This window comes from Dermacentor andersoni, chromosome 11 (assembly GCF_023375885.2).
Source record: "Dermacentor andersoni chromosome 11, qqDerAnde1_hic_scaffold, whole genome shotgun sequence".
Classification (NCBI taxonomy): domain Eukaryota; kingdom Metazoa; phylum Arthropoda; class Arachnida; order Ixodida; family Ixodidae; genus Dermacentor; species Dermacentor andersoni.
The window spans coordinates 89705201-89722069 of NC_092824.1; the positions used below are offsets into that span (position 1 = coordinate 89705201).

At 46.7% G+C, this 16869-nt stretch overlaps 1 protein-coding gene across 1 annotated transcript in view; it reads right to left on the minus strand.

Annotated features, from left to right (window-relative positions):
* Positions 1 to 5624, minus strand: part of LOC126517882 (Na(+)/H(+) exchange regulatory cofactor NHE-RF2-like) — a 56135-nt gene extending 50511 nt beyond the window's left edge. The window contains exon 1 of the mRNA XM_050167697.3: positions 4439 to 5624. Within this exon, the coding sequence (XP_050023654.1) occupies positions 4439 to 4918 (480 nt within the window). The 5' untranslated portion in view covers positions 4919 to 5624. The remainder of the gene's footprint in view (positions 1 to 4438) is intronic.
* Between the last annotated feature and the right edge of the window lie 11245 nt (positions 5625 to 16869).

The window sequence follows — 16869 nt, forward strand, 5'->3', positions numbered from 1 at the left end:
GCCTAAGTCCTGTCGCTTCATCGTTTTATGCAACAGTTTTAATGTCTAACCGCCTCGCCCGCTGCGAATTTTTCCTTGAGACGAGCTTTCTACGATTTTTTTTTCTTTATTCCACCCCGATCGAAATGCGGCCGAGTCGCGGCAGGGGTCGAACCCACGACCTCGGATGAGGGGACAGCCCAGTTTCGAATTTTTAACTGGCTTGTTGGCCGTGAAACGTCACGCAGCTACGGCAAAGCGCGACGAGGCACCGCTACGAGCAATCGCGACGTTCGCGTTCTCGCATTTCTCAACGAACTCGCTAAGCGGGCGCGTAATTTCTCGCTAAGGTCACGTCGCCGGCGGATAAAGGCATCGTAAGCGCCTATATAGTTTAGATAAACGGTTTAAGTCTCGCTACACTGCCGGCAAGTAAAGCGAGAGGAGCCGCGGGGATCAGATAAGACGCTACGCGGCGCGACGGTAATCCGGCGAACAAGGGGGACAACAAACCCATCGCTATATTACGGCGCCGAGATAGACGTCAACGAAAGAGGTCTAAATAAACGGCGCTTCTTATACGGACGCTTACACAAGGGACGGACCTGGATTAACACCGCGAAGAAATATATCTGCTCGCACCGGGAAAACCAACAGGTTGCCATGCGCTCCTCATTAAGAAAGAAACAAACAAGCGCACAAGGAAGTCGATATGCATCAAAAGCGACGTTTGAGCAATGAAGATGGAACATGAACGAAACGACCCGATTCCTAAACGCTAGTTTCGGCGCTGTCACGGACTGCATACGCCGAACAGCTGCGCACGCAAGAAAATAAATGAAAAAATCATTACAGCAAAAAAAAAAAGAGGGGGGGGGGAATAAAGAACAAACAAAGAAAGCGGGACATCAATGATGCGACTCATTTACCACGAAACCGGCTTCGGCGCACGATCGCACTGCAGCTACCGCGTTTTCTCGCTCGAGCGTGAATTCGCGGGTACACACACACGGGCACACGCCGAAGAGGCGCCCGATGAGGCGTCAAAAAATGTCGTTCAGAGCGATTCTCCCCGCGTTCTTTTACTGTTTTGGTTCTGCATCATTTTCCTGTTTCATCTTTTCTTTCTTTCTCCGCAGCTTATAGTTATAGCGCGCCGAAATTGCAGGGCACACCGAGCGCGGAGGTGGACCCACACGCAACCGATGGAAATCAGTTTGCGCAAAACCGGCCGTGCGACAAGATCAAAAAGCAAGAAAAAAAAAAAAGCGGCGGCCGGGACGCTTTTTCGGCTGCGCATAGTAGCGGCGGAGGTGAAGGCTGCGAGCAAATCGAATTCACCGGCCCTGGGGTCTTTATCTACACGCAACATTACAATGTAATAACAGGGAACACAGTTTTATTGGTTTGATTTAGCGAAATACTTCACCGCGCTGAATATTCGGACGTACATACGAGTTGCTTTTACGAGCAAGCCCGCGAAAATGCGGGAACAAAGTGCTAAAAGAAGCCAGGCTACCGTAATATCCCGCACATATCACGCGAATGTTTGCTCCGTCTTTTGACAGGGCAAATTTTGGTAGTCCATGGACTTTGTGAGCAGAGGCCATGCAGGTTATGATGACATTCAGGTCACCAACGTTTTAAAGGTATGAGCGGGGTACTTCGTTTTTCCTGGTTGGGGAAGAGGGAGCGTTGAACTGTTCTGTAATCGTGCTATATGAATTTTTCTTTCTTTTGCGCGGCCGTAAGATTGCCTGCAGCAGTGCTCTGCGTACAGCCCGTCAAAATGTTCTACGAAGATGCGCCAACAAGTATACAGGTTTCGATCCGAACGATACCACGTACGTTGGCATCAGCATTACTATAAACAAACAGATCGTGTCTAGATGAATACGGATGCCTTCCTAAACAGGAGGGCTACATCTATGGTTCGAAGTTGGCGCTGATCCGGTACATGCGGCTTGGCTCTGTTCCCGTTGTTTGTTTGGTAGAGCTCTCGTGTTTTTACGTTGTGCTGGCAGAGGTTTTTGCTTGTACTGCGATAATAACGAAGCAGCGCCACATGCAAGACAAGCGAGTAGAAAGGCAGACGACAAAACTCCCATGTCGTCTGCTTCTCTCTACACTTGTGTCTTGTCGCAGGTGCTGTTCTCGCTCTTATCATTTATGTTCCTGTATTACTCCCCCACCTTTAAATTATCTCCTTGTTTTATTGTAAATGCACAGAGAGAGAGAGAGAGAGAGAGAGAGAGAGAGAGAGAGAGAGAGAGAGCGGTGCTGCACAGATGCCTGTCATACGACGGGCAGCTATGAGGCGCTATGAGTTACGGAATCACCAGAAGAAGGGCGACCCAGGGGACAGCTTTTGTTAGCCGCAGCCATATGACGTCAACAGACAACGAAGCCAAATAAAGCCAACGCAGCCTGGTTGAGGTCAGGTAGCATATGGGAGGGTTTATTGGCCTGTTCCTGTTGCTAAGTTCACGAGCCGCGTGACGCATTCGGTTAAGAGGAAGGTCCACATCCGCCACCTTGTCCATGAGTGGCGATGTCTGACACCCCCAGATCTAACACACAAGCACCATTACCCAACAATGTAGACGGGAAGATGTGTGGCCGTATTAAGGCTCAATTGGTACGCGGAAGTTGTGGGTTCGACTCTCAAAGCAGGCCAATTGTCTTTATTGGCCCACTTTCAAGTATTCTTTTGCTTATTTCTACATTTTACCTAAAAACCGCAAATTAATGGTGTTTCAGTAGCTTCGTAGGGTTATGACTAACAGAATCAACTGAGCCACAGAACATATAACAACGGATGAAAAACACAGCTAAGGGCGGCAAAGTATTTTGTCGTGCGATGAGATTACACGGAAATTACAGGATATGAGACAGGGCAGAGAATAAATAGAGGCATATGGGTGATACCTTCGTCCCACAGTGGACACAGGCGTACAGGCTGATTACGACGATGCCCATCGGTTTAAAAGTTTATCGAGCCACACACCACCAGGCCTGCACCGAGTAGTCTGTTCCGACTATTTGTTTCGCACACTAAAGCACTGAAACGTGCTAAGACGTACTCTCTGCATTTCACACAAAGGATCAAGCAAAACATTAACAACTTTCAGACTGTCCCGCTAGGAGGGCATGACCTCCGAACACGGCGCAGAAGCTCGCATATCGTACTGCGGGCTCTTAGGCCAATGCAAGAGGCCGCCGCCAGAACAAGTCATCAACACGCTAAAGGAAGTCGTTACACCTAACGACCAACGCATACTTATACCTAAAAACCTCAGTACCAGAAACGTGTTTCTCAAGGCTCTCTCGCAATTAAAAGTTCATTAGACAACCCCATTGTAATTGCCTGCTCGTTTCCGTTTCAACGGCGGTACTAAAGTGAATTGCCAATTTATACATGTCCATTACGAACATAAAATACACGTCAGAAAACTCGTCCTCAGGACAGTCCAAACGTGGGTCGCTATTTCGCAATTTAGGCTAGCGAGTTGTGCATCTGAAGCATACGGGTTGCAAACCGCAATTTAGGGAGCTACTAATTACTCCTCCTAAGGGTACGCAGTTTTTACAATTATTTTTTTTTCCTTTCTTCACCTATTTATTCCTTCGTTGAATTATACGAAGCATGTTTTTAGAGAGAGAGGTCAATGGAGATGTCAGCAGATCCAAGGTATAATAATGCATCACTGTCGGGTGTGTCCGCTATCATTGCAATCGGACATGGTTCGTCAAGAGCTTCGATCGGTGCTTGCAGACTGACACCGCGGTGAACAGCCTTTTATATAGACTATAAGATCATAAAAAAGCAACTATCGTGCGACTCTCGCGACGACGTCGCTATTTTATCTTCCACGAAAATCAAGACACCGGCGACAGCGCGTCACCAAGCCTCTAGACGATATCGCCGTTCCTTGGTAGAACTTCTTAATGTTGTTCTTGGTAAATGTCCACGCGCGCACAAACATTTCGTGTGCTATTTCTGGAGTCTGTGGTAATAACATTGGCGCGCGACCTGTTGCGCCAAACACGCTTTAGGCACGATTCTCCAAGCTCGAAGCGAAACATAATCACACCAGGCGCATCGCACGTATACGTAAAGGAATGCGTGTTCTTGTTCACACATCCTTGTTTCAATGATGTGCACAGGTGGTGCCTGATAGTCAAAGAGCTCGCATTCAGTTACAAAACTGCTTCAAAAGATGGTCACGTCCTGAGACCCGATTTTTAAACCTAGCAAACGCCGGCGTCCTCTATGAGTGGAAAAAACAATTAAAAATTGATTCTTTCGCGTTTAAGAACCATGATGCGATTGAACACTATAAATGAGAGGCGGCGCGACAATCATTAGTTGCTCAATTTTTCAGCAGTGCTTTTTTTTAATACAACTTCGAAATAATGCAAGTTTCGCGACTGGCCTTCCAGTAGCCATCTGCCTCACCTTTGCAGACGGAAGCGATGCACTCTGCTGCTCCTCGGCCGTCTCCTGCGGCGAGTGGTGTCCGTTGGGCGCCTGCAACCCGCCGTCGACGTCGTCATCGTCGCCGGTGGGAGTCCGAATGTAGCGCACGTTATCCTGCGTCGAGCGGGGCACCAGCTTGTGCTCGGTGTACCACGCGTCCGTCACGCTATCCACCACGAGCAGGCGCGTCTCGTTCTGCACGGCCCGGATGCGCTCGACGACCTGCTTGTGACTCTCGCTAGCTATGTTCACGCCGTTCACCTCCACGATGCGGTCCCCTTCGAGCATGCCGGCCAGCTCGGCGGGACTGCCGCTGTCCACTTTGCCGATGAACTGACCCGGCCGCGACTTCTCGGCGTGCAGGTTGAATCCGTATCCGTCGAATGTGGGGATCTTGATCAGGTGGCAGAGCCTCGGCGCCGGCGCTTCGGCCGGCAACAGGTCCGGTGTCGTCGACATGCTGCTTGTGCGGCTGCTGCTAATGCGGGCACTCACTCACCCGTCGGTCACTCGGTACGAAAGTAGACTCGCTCACTACACTACACGACTATTACGGACACAGCGCTCTTCTCCCGCCGGATATGGCAAGTGCATCGGGCGCACGGAGAACCCCCGCCGAGCAGAAACTGACCTTGTCGTTACAGTGGGAACGAAATCAACGAGCGCATATACAAAGGAAAAGGCAGATTCCGGGTGCCTTGCAAGTACTTCGACGTACCGCCCACACCTAGTGCGATGCTGCGTTGGCCGGCTCCGCTGTCGTCGTCAACAAGCAAGCGCGGAAAAAAGCGCCGCGCCGGCCACCGCCGAGAGTGTAGCAGAAGCGGAGGGAAAAGAAGAGACGCACGGCCCCCTAGCGTGCGGAATGCGAAACACGTTCACCGCGATAATAAAGACGTTTGCAGAAATTAGAAAAGCGGGCCGCTCCTAAACATATTAGGATTTCAGGCTGCCTAGAGACAGCTTATGAACGACTAGCAGCCAATGCTATTAACGACTGCAGCACCGTTAACGTTTTATAGCACAATCCCGCGCTAAGTTTTGGTTCTCACCGGCCTTTACACCGCGTGGTTGTGCCGCAAAAGTTGGCGTTTCCACCTAGTTCACGTCTGCTGAGGCACGGCTCCTTTCAGTTTCAATTTTATTTTTCCTTACCCTGTCTTACGTTCCGAAATAAAATGCCGTCCCATACTCCTCTGAGGCCACTTTCTCGTACGGTTGCTCTGCTTGGGTAATCGTGCGTGCGTTACCTTCGCCCAGCCTTGTTTCTTTCGGGGAACTGTCTTTTGCAACGGTTGGTGTGACAGGTGGCGCGTGACTAAGACATTTAAACGCAGCTGCGTACGCGGTGTGCAACACGCTACTTTACCCCCTAGCCAGCAGGGCCGAAAGACGAAGCACACGAGGTGTCCGCAGCGGAGACCCCTGTTATCTGCGTCAAAATAAATCTGCGAAAATTGTTGAATGCCAGGCATTACGCTGGCCACTGCTGTGGCTACGAATTCTTGCAACAGCTGCCCGTGACGTCATACAGCGTGGGAAGGACAGAATAGCTAGGCGGTTAGGCCTTGTAGACCTTCCCCTGCTCCACACAAAAAAAAAAAAAGTCAAAAGTGCGTGTCATTAGCCGTGGCGCAACACTGCTGTGACTGGCATAACGGTTCATGTACAAAATTCGAAAGAGAATTTGGTCTCCATTTTTCTAAATCTAAAAGTAGAAAGTAGTTTCTTTTTCGCCAAGCCAAACGCAAATTGAATTCAATATAATAAATGCTTGTTGTTGTCCTCGATGAGAGATTAAATAGTATGTGTGTGTTGGGGTGAGGGGTGGGGGGGGGAGTGAAACAAAGAAACTGTTCTCTGGCAGCTTGACAAGGCTCTCAACGCCGACAAGACCAGACAGGTAATGCATGTTTTGCATGACAAAACCGATTTGCGAATCCAGCTAGATTCAAATGTTTCTCACTATTTTTTCTTTCATTTTTTTTTTACCAGCTAGGCTTCAACTCCCGCGTCTGAACTGCAATCGCCTTAGCAGTTTGTACCTGTATCACTAGAAAAAACAGCCTGCTGCTAGCCGCCCTTGGTTCGCTTGCGCAAGCGAACTCAACAGTCGTCAGCGCCGCCTCCAGAAGTTCAGGGTGCAGACCATCCATGGTGGTGACATCCTTTGACCAGGTTACAGCGTGTTCTCTAAGTTGACATCTCGGGCTCTCATCGTGAGATGAAAGGTGCTTAACTATTTTATCGCTAAAGATACACCGTCGTACACGTGTGCTGCGCACATTTGTGCACCAGCTCAACGGAAAAACGACATCCAGGTCCTATATTTCGGCGCGACCCAGAACGCAGGAAAAAGTCGACAAGAACCTTGTTTATCTAAGCCATGACGTTTCAGTTTGTGTCTTCGCGTGAAACGGTGTTCAAGGAATTCCTTCCGGGGCTCCTCAATTGAAAAGCCGAACAACTGGCTGGAAACATACGAAATGCTCAATTGTCTGATGCGCTAGGCGTTTGCCGTCTAAATCATTTAATCAAGGTAATGAGAAGCCTGCCACAACTCACTGTGTCGTTTTCAACGATCCCATGCACTGGGCACCCAAATGCCAAGAAAATGTTCATGGAGAGTTTGGTGTTGTTGCGGCTCAGCACTTATACTTGCCATGATTGTGCCAGCTAGATGTAACGAGGGAGATGGAATATGGAAGTAAAACCGCCGCAGGTGTAAACTAGAACTCCTCTCTTTTGGTGGTTGTAGTAAGCATATAAACTTAAGCTTTGCTTTGTCAGTGCTCTCGAGTTTGTGCGCATGGCCTCCTGTGCTTTCAGGCAGCCTGAACGTGTTGGTGAGCTATCTTGAACTACATTCAGGCTTTCGGGTTGTCTTCCTCTGGTTTTATTCAAGTGACAACTGTACGATGTTACCATTTCTATACCATTCAACCTGCACATCAAATTTATTACTGTCGTCTACTGAAATATATTAACCAAAACAAACTTGATGCCACTCTGCCTGACAGGCCTGCCGTAATATACTATCTGAGAACGTGTAGAAAATTGGTACCTATCACTCGGACTAAGTACGAGAAACAGAAATTCACAATTCAGGTCCCATTTCTCATCAACCAAACTTCCCTAGATGTGGAGTTCTCGACTTCAGCAAAGGTGTCATATCAAGCAATACTTGAATGAATATCCTGTATAGTTGTACTCGCTTTAGGATTGTACATGCTCTAGTACAAGCGTTTGTGATCTTTTCTATGCATAAATATTCAGTTATTGTATTCATACGTCGTCACAGTTGTTTTCTGTTTACATAACCAATGCATCTTCTGTTGTTTTATATCAAGTTGCGCATTTGATTTACACGCGTATTTTGTTGTAATATATACGCTGGAGATATGTGCTGCCGTCTGCAACAGGGAGCCAAGGCACAGTCAGGTTTACCGCCTTGTGCCTTGGCTTCCCCTTTCGTATGAAAGAAATAAACATCAAATAAAAAAAATCAAGTCTTCCGGAATTTTTTTTAAAATCTCCTGAGGCTGATATAGCACACTTCTTGTCTTTGAGCAGGATTGTTCGAAGAGGCGGACGATAATAGCATAAGAAATCATAACACGTATTCAAAAATTAACAGAGATTCGCTAATTAACGTAATAATTATTTACTTTACGGCACATTTTGCAACTTACGAATTGTAGCCGCTGAGGTTGCAAGACGTATCCACTTAAAATGAATCGTATGCAAGACTACAGTTACTCTACAGGCTCCCTTTAGGGACAGTAACATTACGCACGACTATAGAGTTACCAAGTAGGCGGGAGTGGGCCTTGCGCAAGACCAACTGACCCAGCAGTTCTCACTTTAACGCTGGCTTACTATCAGTGCTGGTAACGTTTTATTGATGATATGAACCTGTAGGAGGCTGTTACGCCTAATTCTGCAACCTTCGAGTGATCACAGTGCGACAATTATGCGGACGCTCGTTGCGCAGTATCGCCGTCGGCGCCGCCACTGGCAAGCGTGTCATGCACGCGGGGGGTTGAGCCAGGGTCCAGTGACGGCGTTTGGCCGCAAACGTCGAGCGTCAGCGCTGCAAACGTCAACTGCCTCGATGGCGGAGCCAGCGCAGCTGTCTACCAGGGTCCTGACTCCCGAAGGAACCTGGTTCTATCTTCCGCTGCTGGCATATGTACGCCCTATATAGCGCTCCGGCTGGGCTTCTGAGTAGTCTCAGCAGAACGGGCTAGTGATCGTAAGGCTAACGTTAGCTCACACTTTCCATGGGCGCCGACAGACACCGACACGTTCCCGCCAGTGTCGTCTCCTGCACCGCACCGTCGGGGTGATACGCCTGCAAAAACCACTGGCCTGGTCCTCGTATAGCGCCAGCTCTGCGAGATGGCCGTTGTAGTTTCCAGGGCGCTGTTTGCGTCTCCCCAGTAGGAGTGTCCTTGATCGCTCCATCGGGCCATGTCGCAACGGCGCCCAAAATTAACCTCCTAGTGCCCTGGAAGGATACTCGGAAGTATGCTACACGTAGAATCAGGGCGACACTCGATTTCAAACAAGAGAATGCGCGATGACTTCTGGAAGGGCTACTCTACAGTGGATCACATGCATGCCATCAATCGGGTAATTGAAAAATCAGCAGGTTTCAACCAACCGCCCTACACGGCTTTCATGGATTGCGAAAAGGCATGATTCAGTAGAGACACCAGCCGTAATGGATGCATTGCGTTATCAAAAAGTAGAGCATCGAAGCATGCGTGAATATCTCCGCAAATATCAATAAATACTCCCCAGCTGCATGAATTCTCTACAAAAGAGAGAGCGGAAATATACCGATCAAGAAATGGTCAGGCAAGGAGACACAGCTTCCCCAACGCTATTCACTGTAAGCTTAGAAGCATTCAAGCTATTGTAGACTGAGAACGATTAGGAGTGAGGGCCAGCGGAGAATATCTCAGCGTACTGTCTGCATGATGACATTTTCCCTCTGCGGCTACGCTGGGGATGAATTGCAACAAAATATTGAGAACCTTAGCAGAGAATGTGGAAGAATAGGGTTGAAGATTATTATGCAGAAGACAAAGGCAATATATGTCCAGTAAACGGACAACAGAACAAGAATTCGTTAGTGGCAGTCAGCCTCTATAATTTGTGCAAGAGTAAGTAACTTCATGTGAGTCAATTGCCCACAGGGTACCCTGATCATGAGAAGGAAATTCTTAGGAGAATAAAAATGGGTTGGAGCGCATACGTCAGGCATATAATCGAATCATGAAGGGCACCTTAACGCTATCTTTCAAAAGAAAAGTACACAATTATTGCGTTCTACCGGTACTAACATATAGGGAGCAGAAACTTGGAGGTTAACAAATTAAGGACCACGCAACGAGTGATCGAACGGAAAATGTGAGGCGTAACGTTAAGCGACAGGAAAAAACAGCGATGTGGATTAGTGAATAAAAGGGTGTAGCCGATATTCTTGTTGACACTGAGAGGAAAAAAAGGAGCTGAGCAGGCCATGTAATGCGCAGGGCAGATAAGCAATGGTCTACGATAGAATTGCACAATGGGTCCCACGGTAGGGGAAACGCATGTCGAGGATGGCAGAGAATTAATCAAAATAAGAAATTTGCAGATATAACTTAGAGTCACCTATGCGCCAGCTTTATTGTCAAGCTGTCACAGCCCCTGACCTTAATTTACCCCTCAAATAAAATCCGCATGTTGCCGCTTCGTTATTACTACTTCTACACTTTGAGTATTGTTCTTGCCTTTTTTTTGTGTGTGTGTCGAGTTCGGTAGTTCGTTTACATTTTTGAAAGGCGTAGAGTTTATTGTCTCGCTTTAGATTTTATATTGTTGAGTCATTGTGGAAATGCTTGTACTGCCCAGTATTTCTTAGACATGAAGAGCTTAAAATATATTTTTTTTAATTTTTGACTTGTTAGCTTATTTTGGGAATGCTTGTATTGTCCAGCGGTTCTCACAAACGAAAGGTTTGTAATGAATTTGTAATATTTGAATTGTTAGCATGTTGATGAAATGGTCGTGTTGCCCAGTGTTTTCTCTCACTTTGACTAAGGGCATATATGAATGTCTACCCAGAGTTTACGCGTTTTTCAGTTTCTCTTTTTTTTTTGTCATTCTATTCAGCGATATTCGCTCGACTTTATAAACAAACAAAGCTGATGTTTACATGCCTCTCTGCCTATGTATATCTCTTGCCAAGGATCATGCGCGAGAGGGTGGGGGTGCGAATTGTCTTCCCCCCCCCCGGAAGATTGAAAAATCGGCGCCTATGCTTTTTTTTTTTACATTTCATATCATTGTACATCCAAAAACAAGTCCTCATCATCAAACAAAACATGTGTTTGTGCAATAATAAAGCTAAACCAGCCTTCTACGTGCTCTCTTATTAGGAAACCAAGCATTGTGACAGATGGCACGGTGCTACCCAGGCGTGTCATCAAGGCTTCCTGGCTCTACGAGAACGATGCCAATCCGATGTCACGATATACCGGCATTCCCATGCACAAAACAGCGCAGCAGCGCCAGATTTCCCTCTAGTTAGCATAGTAAGAAACTCTATCGGTAAGGCCAAGTCAAAACGCGCCAAGCATCTCAATGCACTCGCTTGCCCCCGAGGAGGTCATAACACGAAGGACCGCTCAGCGTCACTCAATTGGACATTAATTCTTTTTTTATTTTATGTAGAACCGGGGCTTACTCCGGAATACTGTTTCCAATATAAAAGTTTATTCCTCCTCCTCCTTCTGCACTCATTTTAAGCACTCATGACGTGGCGCCACCTCCTCCCCATTGGCTGCACCGTCACGTGTGCAAGGGCTCACGCACTAGGCCCATGACTAGGCACACGTTTAGTGAACGAGAATTACCACCCAGACCGAAATTCGCCTTATTTCCTTCTGAAAGCCATTAATTTAATTTGCTCACAGGGACCTCCATGAGAAATTTGACCTCAATCCGAGCGTTTTGTGACGTCTTTTCACTCATTGCGCCGTCGGCCATTTTGGTACCATAGTTCGGTCACGCCGACTACGTCGACGGATTTTTGCGTAATGGGGCATATATAATGCTTTCGCGTTAAAATTACTATTTCGATTTTCCTGTTGGCAACTTCCCGATTCTGTTTGTGCACAGTGACGCTGATGTTCGGCGGTCCACCTCTCTTCTAGTATACCTGGGACTAGCCAGGGCCGAGTCAGTACTAATTAAGCATATAGGTAGAACACGGGGAAGGCGGGAGATGAAAATTCAAGACGATGCGCAAAAACGAGAACAACGTAAAAGCGGGAGCCAACGTTTCGACAAGTGGACTTGTCTTTTCCAAGGCGACATTTGCTTTCCTCGGCACAGTATATATAGGTAGGGTTCTTCTAAAGGGGAGAGGCAACGACCAACGGTGTGTTAGCGGCGAGGTTGTAGAATTGCAAACAAAGGCGCGCTATTCAACGTCGGTGGAGAAATGTGAGGTGGCGCCGTGTGTCGACGGTTGACGTGTTACTGTAGGTTTCTTTTTTGTTGTAGGGGCTGGACGAAGGGGGGGGGGGGGGGCATTATTTGCTCCGCTGGTCAGTGAACTATCGTCTCTCTGCAAGATAGGATGAAAGAAGCGGCAGAAAATGGTGCTCGTGAAAAAAAAAATGGAATAAATATGCAAATATTTATTCCATTTCAAAAAATATTCCAAAAAATAAAGAAAGAAGAACGGGAGAAAAGAAAAGAAAAAAAAAACGAAAACACAAAGCACTAAGTACCCCAATGAATAATAGCGAAGTGCCGTTGCCTATAGCTTGAAATTTAGCATAGCTAATAGATTCTGAAGTTCCCTTTGAAAGGTTCATGCCCATTGGTAGCAATGTCTTGAACTTATGGATGAGGTATGATTATCTGTATTTTCCGTCTCGCGTAGAACGGAAATTCGACTGTAGGATGTGGAGTTCAAAGTTATGACCAGGTTGGTTGAAATGCTCGGCGACGGCCTTGGGGAGTTTTCTAGCTGTGTCCGCGCTATGTCCGTTTAACCTGACGTTCATATGATTGTCCCATTTCACCGATATATTTTTTCTTACGGAAGGACCATTAAAGCATATAAATCACATCGAAACTAGTACAAGTAAAGCTAGTTTTCACTTCGTGTGTATAACTATTTGCGGTGCTTTTAATTTTAATGCCATTTTGAAGGTGCCTGCAGGTTTTGCACCTGGGGCGACAACATGCTTTTTTTTCCTACGGGGTAATGGTGTTGGCTGACTTTTGCGTGCACTAGCATGTCTTTAAAATTTATGTTGCATATATGTCGGCTTGAAAAAGACAAGCCCACTTGCGAAACCTTGGCTTCCGCTTTTACCTTGTTCTCGTTTTCACATAGTTAGGCATATAGTACTAGTATACCGTTCCAGTAAGTTCCAGTTACAGTAAAACGTTTAGTTACTGTACTGGCCCGCATAGAAGCATCGGTGCTTTCGCGGACTACAGGTTACTGCTTGTGGCACAGACAAGAAATTTAATTTTGCTATTGTACTTTTTATTTTTCTCTCTTCCTATTGTTTCCTCTGCTCTTAGAGCACAAGACTGTCATTCGGGCCAGAGCACTGCCCAGTCCCGCTCAAAAGCATCATTGCTTTGGCGGGCTGACAAAATATTTGACTGTATGTTTAATGTTCGAAGAAAGAAAGAAAGAATGGTGATGATGATGACGGTTAAAGTTTTTCGCTTTTTTTTATGTCCTGGTGGCTCCTAGACGTCTTCCTTATCATATCTTAAACTGCAGTACATTAGCTTCTACAAGTGCAATTCACTGGCAATTTACGTCGCTAGAAAAAAATGTCGCTATATTACTTCAAAACACGCACAGTCGTTAAGTTGACTTTAAGAACTCGCCACGATTTAGCGACTTTCTAGCTAAGTTACCTGACTTACTAACACTGATAGTGAACGCTGTTACTGTTTCGTCTGAGGCATCACGTCTCAGTGTTTCGCGCCTGAAACGGGCGCGATGCTTATTTTATCGTGAAAAAGATATAACGCATTGCACAACGCCTCACGCACGGTTCCATCACCGATCGGTCATGCGCTCTCTTCGATACCCCTGTCGTGTTCCCGTTTCCACGTCCAGCGTCGCGCTACTGGAGGGACGCGAAATCGGTTGCAGCTCAAATCGCCAGGAAGTCCGTGCGATAACAATGGAGGCAATCGTTGGGGCTTCCATAAATCATGCCAGCTGCCTGCAATGCTCCCTTGAGATGACTGCCTCCGTCAGCGCAGAGCCCGCGAGGGTCGGCACGGAGTGGGTGTAGGAATGCGAAGGCGTCGCAGACGCGATAGCGAGAAGAAATACGCTCGCGAAGTGAGTGCACGGCTGTATACTGCGTCTTGGCGACTGCACACTGGATAGTTGCCGCATGAAAGGAAAACGCTTTGCATTCCTTTGGAGGGTGTAACGCATATTAGAGATTTAGAGCGCGTGCTCGTGTTCCAACCGAGACTTGACGATGAAGGACACCCGTTTTAGCGTGTGAAGCACGCCGAATCCCTCGGAGTCACACCGGATAGACGCCCTTGGCGCGTTCGTCACCACGTGCATGTCCGAGGGTGCACAGAAATAAACCTGTCTTTTACACAGTGAGACCCGCGTTTCCATTAAAGACACTTCCAACATTACGTCATTTCTTCGTAGAATGTCGTACAAGCTGCTATATATGTATACCATTAGTGTCTACTACCATATCGGACGGCACTGCATCCACTCGCACAGTTGTGCAGAACGCAGACCTTCGCAACATATACTGCTTCTAAGAGAGCGAGACAAAGTAGAATTTGGTTTACGGTCTGCTGAACGCAGTTTCGGTTAAACAAAGCGTAGTAAACGCGCAATGAGGCAGTGAAAATATATAGCGTGTTCTGAGCGGTCATTTCGCTTCAGTACCATGTAGCGCACACCGCGCAGTCAATTCATTCGCTCACCCATTCCCTATTCATTCCAATTCCTAATGTTCATCCACCAAGACCCCCGCACCACTATCTATCTACAGGCCACTCTCTTTCAAGAATTAATGCTACACGGCTTGAGAACGCACAAACAACATTGCTAGCCAGCATATAGTTGCTCTCGTTCTGCCATGTAACTACTTCAGTACATTTCGCAACAAAGAATAAATCTTGCTTGTCGGTTAAAATTGCTGAACTTAATGAAGCATGTCTTGCTCCTCTCCATGCTGTGTTGCTACTGAAAAACACATTTACCTATCGCCGCTTTTCCTCGTGTCACAAACTCACATTGCCGATTGTCTATCAAAGCTACGGCACTAATTTTGTGGATCAGTGTAAAGACAGTTTTGACGAAATGAAATTCTAACTGACTGATTACCTGAGTGGCAATGATTCTTGCTGTTCTATATTCGTATACCTCTGAAAACTTACTTCAGAAAAAATAAGCAAATTAAGAAAAATACACAGATTCACAGGAAAGTCGATCGAGACTTAATCGAAGTGACCTCGGAGAAATAAAGTCCCAAAACGTTGGCCTCTGCAGACTGAGGCGTCCAACCATCGCTCTTCACAAAAAGGAAAGACATTGGGAATTCGAAATGTCCCTTACGGTTCGAAAAAAAAAAAAAAACATTTACAGTCGCTTCACGTATTCTTTGCTCACCGGCGATCGTTGGCCTCTCTCTATTTGGTAGCCCGTAACGACCGCTCGTGACACAAAAAGTGCCGCTTAAGAAGGGGCGTGGCACAACTCAGTGCCCCTTCTCCCTCTGTCCTCCCCCCCACCCACATTGGACTGGTAACGCCCCCTTGCTAACGAGGCCCGAACTAACGTTGTGATCTCGCGCACGCATTTATGCGTACAGTCGTGCGTGCAGCCACGTACCTTACTATGCGGCCTCACAGCTAACTATACGTGCGCCGCACCGCCGTCTCACCACGGCACGCCGCACTTCCTCTTCGCATAATCGCACGCCGCCTGCCAGCCCCGAGCTGCAATATCTCCCCTTCTCCTTCCTCCGCACCGCGACATCGAGGCCAAGGCCGCGTGGCGTTTATTCACATTTTCTTTTTTCCTTTTCCTCCACGTGGTTTTGTTTTTCGTTTCTCTAGCGGAGCCGCGGTACCTTGTGTTGTCATCGTGAGACGCTCGGTGGGAGAAAAAAAAGAAAAGGAGAAAAAGAAAGAAAAGGAGAAAAACAAAGAAAGGGAAGAAGGAACCCTTGCATAGCGCAGTACATCGACGCTGGTATGCACGCCGTGCTTTCCTAAAGGAAAACTACAAACTAAAGCTACAGTAAATCACGTCTTCTTTTTTTTTTTTTTTAAGGGACACTAACGAGGTAGGACGAATCAGTGTAACGTGACAAAGTATTCGTTGAAAACTCGATGTTGTCTTTATTTTCGCGAAATGGTTCGAATATTAGAGAAATTGAAAGTCAAATATCCGTTTTCTTTTAAATATAATTTCGCGCCGAAACCTCAACGCCGGTACGTCAGTGTGACGTCAAGGATTTCAATGTATAGGTTCCTTTTTTTTTTTCGCACTTCGACCTCGTTGGCTAAGTGAAAGTTCCCGACACTTGTCATATGCACAGTGTTTTAGCCCCTTTAAAACACAATGTGGTCCACTTTTACCAGCAAAATAAATTATACGCATTAACCAATCAGACGCGGTCAAAATCCATGACGTCACGGCGTGCCGTTGTGGGAACTTCAATACGGCGTCGCCACCAGTCTTTCCTTATTGCGCCTTTCTTTTTTCTTTTCTTTATTACTGAGCGTCATTTTCGGTATTGTACACCGATAATTTAAAATATAGGTGAAATCATTTTTCTCTTTTGTGTCCCTTTAATTTGGTAAAGTAGCCTTTCCAAACTCCACTCGCTAAAGAGAAGCACTAGATCAGTTTACAAATCTAGTGTTCTTTCAACACTCAGTTTTCGCTAGTTCTGAAGGCTTGAGCTTGATTACCAGACGAAAAAAAAATGATTTCTTTCTTTTTATTTTTCACCAAAGCTTTGTCGCAGTCACGTCAGTGTGACCTCACGCATTTCAGAGTACCTTTATTTATTGTTTTGCCATTAGAAGCTCAGTCAGTGTTCTCAAAACTTGCTAGGTTCAGTCTTCTTCTGTGTTAGAATACAACGCAGTCCATCTTTACTGATCAAAAAAATAATTACTATACGCCCGAGCAGACGGCGTCACAGTCCCTGACGTCCCACGGACTGCTGGAGCGCGGAACCTTTCATCGTTCTGTGTGTCTTTTTTTGTATTGTGGAAGTACAATTTACTAATACAACTCAACTTAGTTTTGCCTTTAGTACACTTATCTTTTTTTTTTTTTACCAGAATTGTGACGCACCAAAAGACCATGCAGGGACGAC